Source organism: Hypanus sabinus, chromosome 23, assembly GCF_030144855.1.
Source record: "Hypanus sabinus isolate sHypSab1 chromosome 23, sHypSab1.hap1, whole genome shotgun sequence".
Classification (NCBI taxonomy): domain Eukaryota; kingdom Metazoa; phylum Chordata; class Chondrichthyes; order Myliobatiformes; family Dasyatidae; genus Hypanus; species Hypanus sabinus.
This window is the reverse complement of record NC_082728.1, coordinates 60,999,440-61,013,283: the sequence shown is the minus strand read 5'-3', so window position 1 is coordinate 61,013,283 and position 13,844 is coordinate 60,999,440. Positions and strand designations below refer to the sequence as shown.

The following is a 13,844-nucleotide window of genomic DNA, read 5'->3' as shown; positions in this document are numbered from 1 at the left end:
CCCGCGGATACCAAAAACATGCATGCTCAAGTCCCTTATTTAACTGGTCTCAGTGCAGGTGGAGCTCCAGACCTACGTAAATTCTCCCGTATACTTTAAATCATCCCTAGATTACTTATAATACCTAATACAATGTAAATGCTATGTAAATAGTTGTTATATTGTATTGTGTAGGAAATAATGACAAGAAAAACATTTTATTTCCAACAAAAACATTCAATGAAACATAAAAATATACAGCTTCAAACAAACTGGAACACATGGTAAATGACTTCATGGAATAAATGTAAAACGTCACTGTAAAACTTCAGTAACTTGTCTTCCTGTTTCTTTAAAATCATATACAGTGGTAGTTCCGACACCATATTCTTCAGTAAGGTGCTGCAATACCTCCACTTTCTGCGTTATTGATAATGATAGATGCTTCCTTCTCTTTTTCTCATTGCTACCCATAGGGGTATCTGCAGCTCTTTTTGACATTTTCACAGTGAAATTAAACACAGCCAACAGTGAACACAAAATATCAGCGAACAGCAAATGCACGTGTAGCCAGTACGAGCGCTGAGCCACAACTGACGTCTGGCGGCCTCTGCTAGTGCTGTCATGTCACACCTGAGTGACGTCAGCTGTTGGCGAAAAAAACTTTGGTTTTCGGAGCTTTTTGCATTTCAGAATTTTGGATAAGGGATTGTGGACCTGTATATCTGTAACCCATTGTCTTTATGAATTTGTGACTTTAGTTAAATGTAATGTGTCATAAAGGAACCTTTGTGATCCCACAGTGCTTTGCTAGTTTGGATGCAGGCTTACAAGAAGTCTATGTGTTTTTATGGAAGGGGGGTGTATTTATAATAAAGAATGCTTTGACTACAGAGAAAAACAGAGCACAGCTCTCATGGGGGGAGAAGCCTTAAAAGACAAATGGACTAATTAAAGAACAAATACATAGATCCAGATAACCATGCCATAATGCCAGAGTGCCATAATTTACTGATCTCTGTAAAATTGATACACAAGATTGAGCTACCAACTTAATGTATGGAAATAGATCTTCCCTTGCAAGTATGTGCTAATAATTTGATCCACTCTGAATTTGTTGTGGTCTTTTTTAAAAAAAACTGTATTTTAGAAGACCTAGCTGAACTGCACGCAATACATACGAGGAGCGTTTAATGGCTCTGGGTCAGTACTTGCTGGAATTTAGAAGAATGAGAGGGATCTCACTGAAAGCTACCAAATAATGAGCCTAGACAGAGTAGAGATGCAATGTTTCCTGCTGTGGTTGAGTCTAGGACCCGGGGCACAGCTTCAGAAGAGGGATGTTCATTTCAAATGGAGATGAAGGGGAATTTTTCAGCCAGGGAGTGTGGAATCTTTGCGAAGTTTGAAGAAATCTCTTTTGCAACTGCAACTCACCGACTGTGTGTCGTTATTTCAGCGCTGTATGTAGCACACCGCTACACAATGTGCAGTCAGAATGCTCCCTCTGGTAATCATGGACAGCCAAAATGCATTTCCTCATCTCTGTCCATGGCTCAGTTAGCAGTTGTCTGGGTTCTCATTAAATTGGATTGGATTGTCTCTTGACTGGAGGCCTCCCAAATACAATGACACCCAGTATTTTCGGACAGAGACACCACCATCAAGACCCAGAGCATCTTCTGCACATTACATTTTTTAAAATGTATTCAGTCTACGCCAGATCACTGACAAAGCCAATAATTCCCACCCCTAACTGCCCATGAAGGTGGCCCTGGGTTGCTTTCTTAACCAAAGTCATTCAGGCCAATAAGTGTGCAATGACTGTGGGAGACAATCTAGTTCGTGTCTTTCCCAAATATTTTCCCCCTATTATTGAAACATGCCACCTCATGAGGCAGTGTGTTCTAAGCTAAACACACACTGTGGGAATCACTGCATCTTGTCTTAAATCCTTACCACACTGGTATTCAAACAAATAAAATCATCTGTTTATTTCATCTAAATTTAGAATCCTTCATGATTTTGAACATCTCTGAATAGATGGCACATTAGAAAAGTGACATTAATAGAGTAAATGAAAGGAATCAAAACAGGTCACTGCTTGCACCCAAAAGTTAAATCAAGGTACATTTTGCACTGTGAAGGATTGGCATTGGTGATTCATGGAGATTTAAGAAACCATTTACGAAGATTAAAACGTTGTGGGCAGGTGCAAATGTGAAGAAAAATGCCCACTGGAATGGTGACATTTCCTGGGCAATGGGAGCTGGAACTTCCTTTACAGCTTACTCACTTCCTGTGGACTATTATCCCCCTGGGATATCTGTTGTGTTTGTAAAGAGTTAAAAAAATTAAGACATTAAGACAGTGTGTCAGTGTCACCTCCCTCCTCCAGCACTCGTAATGCCATTCTCCGGCCAGGAACACTGGTCACTCCTTACACTAGACAAATTGCCAGTCACCATACAACCCCAACCAACCCAGGCCATCTGGGGCAGACATGGTCAGCCCATTTGCACCAACATAACTGCATAGTGTACCCTTTAAACACCAAGGGACAGACTACACCATTCTTTCCAGCTTGAGTTGTAAGTTGGGAGCTCTATCCGTACTACATCTCACCACCATCTGTAGTGGGCAAAGGCTCGATTAGCCTCTGCCATTTTGTGAAGGTCATGCTTCCTTTTGATCACATTCCCCTCATTTCTGAAGGCAGCAAGCAGTTCCTGGGATAACTTCTCATGCATGTGAGTGCATCGGTGCCGATTGTCACGGCATTCTGTAATTAACCATTTCATGGCAAGAAAACGCCGGCGGTTGTCCTTAAGTGGTGTCGGAACCTGCAACAGAAAATAATCCAGGGAATAAAATTAACAAACTAGGATGAAGCAAAGTATGTGCAATCCAGAGCCCAAACCAATAAACCAACAGTAAACATGCAGCATGGTAGCACAATGCTTTGGTGCTTATACGTTCTCCCTGTGATCGGGTGCTCCTGTTTTCTCCCACCTTCACAAGATGTATGGGTTAGTAACCTATCAGCATGCTGTGTTGGCGCCAGAAGTGTGGCCCCAGCTCACTGCTGGGCTGTGTTGTGTCACTTACACAAACCACACGTTTCACTTTTTGATGAAATGGGCGTGTAACAAATAAATCTAATCTTCTATTGGGGGACATCTCACTAGTAGGCTCATTAGATGTGTGTGGCTAGGGTCTGATGAGAAAATGTACTCCTGGGGTACACAACAACATCACGAGCAAACAGCAAGGCAGGCAGCATCTGGGGAGAGAAGACAGCAGAGCTATGACCTGGAAAAGTTGCAGGGAAGGAGGGATGGCAAGAACAAAGGGAATATCTATGATAGGATGGAGACCAAGGGCAATTGGGGTGGTGCTGGCTGTGAGAGAGTGGCAAAGGCTTGTTAATATCAGGTGTAAATAGAGAAATCAATAAGGACAAAGTAAAATAAGAAAATGCTAAAGCTGCGTGATACCAAACTCTTGTAGGTCATATAACATCTGTGGCAACAGAAGATTATGCTAAGAATGACTGCTCAGTTCTGAGGTAAATTGGATAGACTGGTATCTGAATTGCTGAATTAATTACAGGATATCAAGAACTGTAACACGTCCTGACAGAAGATAAAAATACTGTTCCTGGAGTTTCACTGAAGCAGTCAGGCAGACTTCAGAGTGGAGATGTGATGGAGAATTGTGAAGAGATTGCAGGGAGGTCAGGATCACCCTGGGAAACTGAAAGCAAGTGGTTACCCTTTCTTCAATAGGGTCTCAAAGATCCACCTCAGCCCTATCCCCACCCCTTTCCAATCAGGTTTAATTTTTCTAGTTTCTCTTACTTCTGATGAAAGGTCACCAACCAAACATTAACCACTTCTCTCCCATTCCCATTTCAAATCTTCAGCATCTGCAATGTTTGCTTTTAAACACCAAAATGATAAAACTGGTGATAACGATGTGGTGAACTACGTGTGCCTGTCTGGACACGTCCCCTGCTGACTGCTCCTGTGGCTCCTCCCACAGACCCCTGTATAAAGGCGATCAAGGCCTGAGCCCGGCCTCTCAGTCTCCAGGATGTAGTACGGTGGTCAACCACTGCTTGTTCCTTCTTCCAGTCAATAAAAGCCGATAATCGCCTTGCGTCTCAGAGTGAGTTATTGATGGTGCATCACACGATATGTTCTGACACACGGCCCCGGTCGGGGTGCACATGAGTCCCACATCTTGGTGCTCAACAGCGGCAGCATTTGACCCGACTCACCCAGCACTGGCAGTGGTAAGGTTCACTGCTGCAAGAGCACAAACCAGGGCCGGGATTCACAGCCTCCCTAGTAGGATAAGGTGGTTAGAGACACATTTACTTGGACTAGTGGGTGAAGCAGTGTAGCTGAGTGGCAAATCTTTTTGAGAACATGTGCACCATTATTGAGTGCTCTAAAAAATACCCTAACAAACCATAGTAATCTTGAGCAGTGATTATTATTAACGAATTAGTAACAATAATTATGGTCTTAGAGGAAAAGGGATCGAAGCAGCACACACAAAATGCTGGAGGAACTCAGCAGGCCAGGCAGCATCTATGGATAAGAGTAGAGTCAACATTTCGGGCTCAGATACTGCCTGACCTGCTGAATTCCCTCTCCATCTCTCTGTCCTCCCCTCCATCTCTCTGTCCCCCCTCTCCATCTCTCTGTCCTCCCCTCCATCTCTCTGTCCCCCCTCTCCATCTCTCTGTCCTCCCCTCCATCTCTCTGTCCCCCCTCTCCATCTCTCTGTCCCCCCTCTCCATCTCTCTGTCCCCCCTCTCCATCTCTCTGTCCCCCCTCTCCATCTCTCTGTCCCCCCTCTCCATCTCTCTGTCCCCCCTCTCCATCTCTCTGTCCTCCCCTCCATCTCTCTGTCCCCCCTCTCCATCTCTCTATCCCCCCTCTCCATCTCTCTGTCCCCCCTCTCCATCTCTCTGTCCTCCCCTCCATCTCTCTGTCCTCCCCTCCATCTCTCTGTCCCCCCTCTCCATCTCTCTGTCCCCCCTCTCCATCTCTCTGTCCTCCCCTCCATCTCTCTGTCCCCCCTCTCCATCTCTCTGTCCTCCTCTCCATCTCTCTGTCCCCCCTCTCCATCTCTCTGTCCCCCCTCTCCATCTCTCTGTCCCCCCTCTCCATCTCTCTGTCCCCCCTCTCCATCTCTCTGTCCCCCCTCTCCATCTCTCTGTCCTCCCCTCCATCTCTCTGTCCCCCCTCTCCATCTCTCTATCCCCCCTCTCCATCTCTCTGTCCCCCCTCTCCATCTCTCTGTCCTCCCCTCCATCTCTCTGTCCTCCCCTCCATCTCTCTGTCCCCCCTCTCCATCTCTCTGTCCTCCCCTCCATCTCTCTGTCCTCCCCTCCATCTCTCTGTCCCCCCTCTCCATCTCTCTGTCCTCCCCTCCATCTCTCTGTCCTCCCCTCCATCTCTCTGTCCTCCCCTCCATCTCTCTGTCCCTCCGTGTGTGTGTGTGTGTGTGTGTGTGGGGGGGGGGGGGGTCTTGGATTTCTAGCACCTGCAGATTTTCTCTTGTTTATGAGGAAAAAGACATTGTTTATTTGCATTCATTATTATTAAAAAATGAGGGATTGAAATAAATGAAACATTTCAGAAAACCTGTTCAAAATCTATCATTAAACTTTTAAAAGGGCAATTGCAAAAATATCATCTTGAAATGGTATTGCCATTTATTATCCAAATATTGATGTGTACATCAGGTCTGTGAGGATTTCAATTATCCAATGTCATGTGCTCTCAAAGCCATCCAGGCTCGCTGTGAAAACATACCACAGGTCCAGGACTGTAAAAATCCACCATCTGATTTTTAATCATCATTATGGAGTTTTGAATCATAGGCAGAGTTTAAAGAATCGAGGGGCGACACTGCATGAGGTGTACCAACAAAATCTTTGTGCATACATTCTTTGGCACATGTGCCATAGATTCCTTACCCCATGTTCCTGCTAATTCTATTTGTTGACAGCCACCTTGTAGTAATAGACTCTGATACTAACACTAACAGTAATGACCCTTCAAAAGCAGTTCTAATATGCACTGGATTGTGAGAGATAGCTTCTCTTTCACCGATAAGGTATAACTGAGGCAATTTTGTTTTCAATGCAACCTTCAGACCTGTGTGGGTTCCTGTTTCAGGGCTTATGGAGAGGCAGGGAGTGGCCAGAACTGCTGCAAGGCTGTGTAGTCAGGTTTGTCTATACGTTACAAGGCTGGTACACACAAATCCTCTATCTACACAACACAAGTGCCTGTACAAGTTGATTGAATACACACATCTGTTCTAATGTATATTAGGCTGTGTGCAAATATACAAAAATGTACATTGAGAGGCTTGAGTGAGTACGAGCAATGGTCATTACATGTTTGCATATGAGCATGCATACATACTAGTACACAAACACACTTGAACTCAAGTCATATGTGCATATACTCATGAGGCCCAAGTATACAAAAATGATGGCCAAAGCCACTCAGAATGAACAAACTACAGGTGTGTGTTCACAGAAGCAACATAACACATTAGTGGTCTGTACTTACACCTGTGTTTATGTGCATCTACACAGAAACAAGCCTTTTATGCGTAAGGGAGAATAAAACGACAGCTGCAGCCTCTGGCAACCCTGTGATCTATGTCTGAAGTCAACAGCAGAACACCTTTCAGAGGGTGACCTGGAAAAGCACTGAAAACCTGTGCTAACCAACTGATGAGATGTGTCCAAGGACATCTTCATCCTCTCACTGTTGCAGCTGCCTCAAAAGGGCAACAATCATGCCCAAGAAGAGCAGGGTGAGCTGCCTCAATGGCCGTTGCCCAACTGTACTCACATCTGCTGTGATCAAGTACTTTGAGAGGTTTGTCATGGCTAGAATTAGCTCCTAAGCAAGGACCTGGACCCACTACAAATTGTACCCGCTGTAGACCTATTGTGGTGGTAACAGAAGATGCAATCTCACTGGCTCTCCACTTGGCCTTGGATCACCTGAACAACAGCAATAGCTACATTAGACTGCTATCTATTGATTACAGCTCAGTGTTCAACACCATTGCACTCCCAGTACAAATAAACAAGGTTTAAAAGCTGGGCCTCTGCAATTGGATCCATGACTTCCTTATTGGGAGACCAATCAATGTGAATCGGAAATAACATCTCCTCGCTGACAATCAACACCAGCACACTTCAAGGATGCGTGCTTAGTCCACCGCTCTGTTCTCTCTACACCTATGACTGTGTGGCTCAAGCACATCTATAAATCTGTTGATGACGTTGTTGGCGGAATCTCAGATGGCGATAGGAACTGTACAGGAGTGAGAGGGTGGTTGAGTGGTGTCACAACAATAACCTCGCACTCAATATCAGTCAACACACACAAAATGCTGGTGGAACACAGCAGGCCAGACAGCATCTATAAGGAGAAGCAGTGTCGACGTTTTGGACTGAGACCCTTCGTCAGGACTTCTGAAGACACACACTCAACATTTCAGGAACAGCCCTTCTGTCATCAGATTTCCGAATGGAAAATGAAACAAGCCATGAACACTATCTGTTCAGTTTTGCACTAATTAATTTAATTGTTTTTAATACATATTTATTATTGTAATTTAGCATGTTTAATGTATTGTATGTACTGCTGTTGCAAAACAGATTTCATGAGATACGTCAGTGATATTAAACTGGAATCTGAAATATACTTGAGCAAGTTGTATCCATGTACATGTACAAAAAAGTTATATAAATGACCATGTGTAGTTATAGGCATATAAATACACCCCAGTATACATACACATTTCTTTAAACTTGTGTTCAGGTGCATCCAATTTGTGTTAACAGTGGGTGCACATATATGGACATGCATCAGCTCAGAGAAACAGGAAGCCTGCCACTTAGATTCATAAAGCACAGAACAGTACGACGCAGGATCACGCCCTCCAGCCTTCCAGGTTGGGCAAACTAAACAAACACCTAATTAATTCCTTTTGCTTATACAAGGTCCATACCCCTCCATTCTCTGCACATTCATGTACCTAACAACGTCTTGAATATCTCTATCACATTTGCCTCCACTACAACCTCTGGCAGCACATTCCAGACATTCACCATTTTTCATGTGAAAGCAAATCATGTCCCACATACCTCCTTTGAACATTTCTCTCTCACCTTAAATGCATGCTCTCTAGTATTCCACATTCCACAGTATCACATTTTGATACTGGGAAAGTATCGGGCAGCGGAGCGGGAGTAAGGAGTGCTCATGATCAACAGACGACTGGAGATCGGAGAATTAGCCGTTGTAGGAAGGCCGAGACCCTCGGACCTACCTGGAGAATACCTGAGGAGGAAGGTAAAGCTGCGCAAGCGCGGGTGACGTCAGCGACGAGCACGGGCTTTAAAAAGTGACCCACTTTCAGGAGCGGGCAGTGCTGGGCTTTGGCAGGAGCAGAGTGCTGGGCTTTGGCTCAGCGGGCTTCAGAGCAAGAGAACTTAGACAAGAAGCCTGCTTTTCATTTATTCTGACTAATCTGGGATCAGCTAATGGGGGAGACAGTCAGAGCAGTGGTGTGCTCCATATGCAGTATGTGGGAGGTCAGGGTCAACACAGTTGTCCCTGATGACCACACCTGCAATAGGTGCATCCAGCTGCAGCTCCTATCAGACCGAGTTAGGGAATTGGAGCAGGAGCTGGATGAACTATGGATCATTCGGGAGGCAGAGGCAGAGATAGATAGGAGTTATCAGGAGGCAGTCACGCCGAAAAGACAGGAGGTAGGCAAATGGGTGACAGTTAAGAGAGGCAGGGGTAGCAGACAGATAGAAGAGCACCCCTGTGGCCATTCCCATCAAAAGTAAGTATACCGTTTTGGATACTGTTGGTGGGGATGACCTGCCAGGAACAAGCTGCAGTGGTCCTGTCTCTGGCACCGAGGTTGGACCCTTGACTGGGAAGGGGAGGAGGGAAGAGAAGAGAGCAGTAGTGATAGGGGATTCTATAGTCAGGGGGGCGGATAGGAGATTTTGTGGGGAAGATCGGGAGTCTCGGATGGTATGTTGCTTCCCTGGTGCCGGGGTCCGAGACATCTCAGATCGGGTGCAGGTTATTCTCGAGAGGGAGGGCAAGAATCCAGATGTTGTGGTCCATGTAGGGACCAATGACGTGGGTAGGATGAGTGAGGGGGTCCTGCGTAGGGAGTTCAGGGAGTTAGTTGCAAAGCTGAAGAGCAGGACCTCCAGGGTAACAATCTCAGGATTGCTACCTGTGCCACGTGCGAGTGAGGCAAGGAACAGAAAGATTATACAGATTAATACGTGGCTGAGAGGATGGTGCAGGAGGGAGGGCTTCAGGTTTGTAGATAATTGGGCTTTGTTCCAGGGAAGGTGGGATCTGTTCCGAAGGGACGGTTTACACCTGAACTGGAGCGGTTCTAACATTCTTGCAGGGAAGTTTGCTATTGCTTCTTGGAGGGGTTTAAACTAAATTTGCAGGGGGCGGGGATCCAAAATGTGAGGGAGGATAGCGAGAGGAAGAATAAAGGACAGGTGGGGACTACACGGTTCCAGAATATTAAGTGTGCAGTAGAGAAAGGTGGGGCGGAACAAGTGATAAGGAGGACTCATGTACAGAGGGATGGTCTGACGGAACATGGAGTTAAATGTGTTGAAAGAGTAAGTAAATTTAGGAAGGACAACAGAATTCTAGGGGCGTATAGCCCGATGGGAGTTCGGGGAGCTAGGTTAAGCACAATAGGCAGCGATTCAAACAGAGGGAGGAGAAATGGGTTAAAAATTCTATATCTGAATGCACGAAGTGCCAGAAATAAGGCTGATGAGCTTGAAGCCCAGGTGCGAATGGGTAACTAAGATGTTGTTGGGATAATGGAGACATGGCTGCAGGGAGATCAGACCTGGGAAATTAATGTACAAGGGTATACATGCTATCGTAGGGACAGAAATGTGGGCAGAGGGAGTGGGGTGACCCTATTGGTGAGGAATGAGATTCAGTCCTTTGCAGGGGGGGGGGGGGGGGAACATAGGGTCAGGAGAAGTAAAGTCTGTGTGGATAGAACTGAGGAACAGTAAGGGCAAAAGGACCCTAATGGGTGTTGTCTACAGGCCACCAAACAGTAGCATGGATATTGGGTGCAAGTTGAATAGGGAGTTAACATTGGCATGTGGCAAAGGTAATGTCGCAGTAGTTATGGGGGATTTCAACATGCAGGTGAACTGGGAGAATCAGGTTGGTGCTGGACCACAGGATAGGGAGTTTGTAGAGTGCCTATGGGATGCATTCTTGGAACAGCTTGTACAAGAGCCGACCAGGGACAAGACTATTCTGGATTTAGTGTTATGTAATGAACAGGATTTGATAAGTGATCTTGCAGTAAAGGAGCCATTAGGAGGTAGTGATCACAATATGATAAGTTTTTATCTGCAATTTGAGAAGGATAAGGGCAGCTCAGAGGTGTCAGTGTTGCAGATGAACAGGGGAAACTATGGAGCCATGAGGGAGGAGCTGACCAAAGTTGACTGCCTAGCAGAAAAGACAGTGGAACAGCAATGGCAGGTATTCTTGGGAATAATGCACAAGGTGCAAAATCAGTTCATCCCCCAGAGAAGGAAGGATTCAAAGGGGGGAAAAGGGGCCACAGTGGTTGACAAAGGAAGTCAGAGATTGCATAGCATTAAAAAAAAGGAAATTTGATAGAGCTAAGGTGAGTGGGAGGACAGATGATTGGGAAGTTTTTAAGGAACAACAGAACTTAACTAAAAAGACAATATGGGGAGAAAAAATGAGGTACGAACGCAAGCTAGCCAGGAATATAAAGGAAGATAGCAAAAGCTTTTTTAGGTATGTGAAGAGAAAGAAGATAGTTAAGAACAATGTTGGGCCCTTGAAGAATGAATTGGGTGTAATTATTATGGGAAACAGAGAAATGGCAGAAGAATTTAATGAGTACTTTAGATCTGTTTTCACTAAGGAAGACACAAGCAATCTCCCAGATGTATGGATGGGCCAAGGACATAGGGTAACAGAGGAAATGAAACAGATTGACATTCGGAAGGAAACGGTGATGAGAAGACTGATGGGACTAAATGCTGACAAATCCCCAGGTCCAGAAGGTCTGCACCCTAGGGTACTAAAGGAGGTGGCTCTGGAAATTGCGGATGCATTGGTAATCATTTTCCAATGTTCCTTAGATTCAGGATCAGTTCCTGAGGATTGGAGAATGGCTAATGTTATCCCACTTTTTAAAAAAAGGAGGGAGGGAGAAAACAGAGAACTATCCACCTGTCAGCCTGACATCGATGGTGGGAAAGATGCTAGAGTCCATTATTAAGGATGAAATAGTGGCATATTTAGATAGCAGTAATAGGATTGGGCTGAGCCAGCATGGATTTACCAAGGGTAAATCATGCTTGACTAATCTATTGGGAGTTTTTTGAGGATGTAACCAGGAAGTTAGATGGGGGTGATCCAGTGGATGTAGTGTACCTCGATTTTCAGAAGGCATTTGATAAGGTCCCACATAGAAGATTGGTGGGTAAAATCAAAGCTCAGGGCATCGGGGGGAAGGCATTGACATGGATAGAAAACTGGTTGGCAGATAGAAAGCAAAGGGTAGCTAGCGGTGAATGGGTGTTTCTCGGAATGGCAGGTGGTGACTAGTGGGGTGCCACAGACTCGGTATTGGGACCACAGCTGTTTACCATTTACGTTAACGATTTGGATGAAGGCATAAAAAATAACATCAGCAAATTTGCTGATGGTACTAAGCTGGGTGGCAGTGTGACATGTGATGAGGATGTTAGGAGAATTCAGGGTGACTTGGATAGGCTGGGTGAGTGGGCAGATACTTGGCAGATGGCGTTTAATGTGAATAAGTGTGAGGTTATCCACTTTGGGAGCAAGAACAGGAAGGCAGATTATTATCTGAATGGTGTAGAGTTAGGTAAGGGAGAAATACAAAGAGATCTCGGAGTCTTTGTTCATCAGTCACTGAAGGTGAATGAGCAAGTGCAGCAGGCAGTGAAGAAGGCTAATGGAATGTTGGCCTTTATTATAAAGGGAATTGAGTACAAGAGCAAGGAAATCCTCTTGCATTAGTACAGAGCCCTGGTGAGACCACACCTGGAGTATTGTGTACAGTTTTGGTCTCCAGGGTTAAGGAAGGACATCCTGGCTGTAGAGGAAGTGCAGCGTAGATTCACAAGGTTAATTCCTGGGATGACAGGACTGTCTTACGCAGAGAGGTTAGAGAGACTGGGCTTGTACACACTGGAATTAAGGAGATTGAGAGGGGATCTGATTGAAACATATAAGATTATTAAGGGATTGGACAAGATAGAGGCAGGAAATATGTTCCAGATGCTGGGAGAGTCCAGTACCAGAGGGCATGGTTTGAGAATAAGGGGTAGGTCATTTAGGACAGAGTTAAGGAAAAACTTCTTCTCCCAGAGAGTTGTGGGGGTCTGGAATGCACTGCCTCGGAAGGCAGTGGAGGCCAGTTCTCTGGATGCTTTCAAGAAGGAGCTAGATAGGTATCTTATGGATAGGGGAATCAAGGGATATGGGGACAAGGCAGGAACCGGGTATTGATAGTAATTGATCAGCCATGATCTCAAAATGGCGGTGCAGGCTCGAAGGGCCGAATGTTCTATTTCTGCACCTATTGTCTACTGAAAGATACCTGCTGGCTATAAGACCATAAGATATCGCAGCAGAAGTAGGCCATTCAGCCCATTGAGTCTGCTCCGCCATTCAATCATGGGCTGATCCAATTCTTCCAGTCATCCCCATTCCCTGCCTTCTCCCCATACCCTTTGATGCCCTGGCTAATCTAGAACCTATCTATCTCTGCCTTAAATGCACCCAATGACTTGGCCTCCACAGCCGCTCGTGGCAACAAACTCCACAGATTTACCACCCTCTGACTAAAGTAATTTCTCCACATCTCTGTTCTAAACAGACGTCCTTCAACCCTGAAGTCGTGGCCCTTTTATCCTAGAATCCCCTACCATGGGAAATATCTTTGCCATATGTAATTCTGTTCAGGCCTTTTTAACATTTGGAATGTTTCTATCAGATCCCCCTCATTCTCCTGAACTCCAGGGAATACAGCCCAAGAGCTGCCAGACGTTCCTCATACGGTAACCCTTTCATTCCTGGAATCACTCTCGCGAATGTTCTCTGAACCCTCTCCAATGTCAGTATCTCCTTTCTGAAATAAGGAGCCCAAAACTGCACACAATACTCCAAGTGTGGTCTCACGAGTGCCTTATAGAGCCTCAACATCACATCCCAGCTCTTATATTCTGAACCTCTAGAAATGAATGCCAACAGTGCATTCGCCTTCTTCACCAACTCAACCTGGGGGTTAACCTTTAGGTATCCAGCACAAGGACTCCCAAGTCCCTTTGCATCTCTGCATTTTGAATTCTCTCCCCATCTAAGAAATAGTCTGCTTGTTTATTTCTTCCACCAAAGTGCATGACCATACACTTTCCAACATTGTATTTCATTTGCCACTTCTTTGCTCATTCCCTAAGCTATCCAAGTCTCTCTGCAGGCTCTCTGTTTCTTTAACACTACCTGCTGCTCCACCTATCTTTGTATCATCTGCAAATTTAGCCACAGATCCATTAATACCGTAGTTCAAATCATTGACGTACATTGTAAAAAGCAGCGGTCCCAACATCGACCCCTGTGGAACTCCAGTGGTAACCAGCAACCAGCCAGAATAGGATCCCTTTATTCCCACTCTCTGTTTCTGCCGACCAGCCAATGCTCCACCCATGCTCGTAACTTCCC

The 13,844-nt window shown here is 45.3% G+C and overlaps 1 protein-coding gene across 1 annotated transcript in view; it reads right to left on the bottom strand.

The window, feature by feature from the left end:
• Nucleotides 1–1,517: 1,517 nt before the first annotated feature.
• Nucleotides 1,518–13,844, bottom strand: part of mrps7 (mitochondrial ribosomal protein S7) — a 33,601-nt gene continuing 21,274 nt past the window's right edge. Inside the window, exon 5 of the mRNA XM_059948979.1 lies at nt 1,518–2,822. Within this exon, the coding sequence (XP_059804962.1) occupies nt 2,601–2,822 (222 nt within the window). The 3' untranslated portion in view covers nt 1,518–2,600. The remainder of the gene's footprint in view (nt 2,823–13,844) is intronic.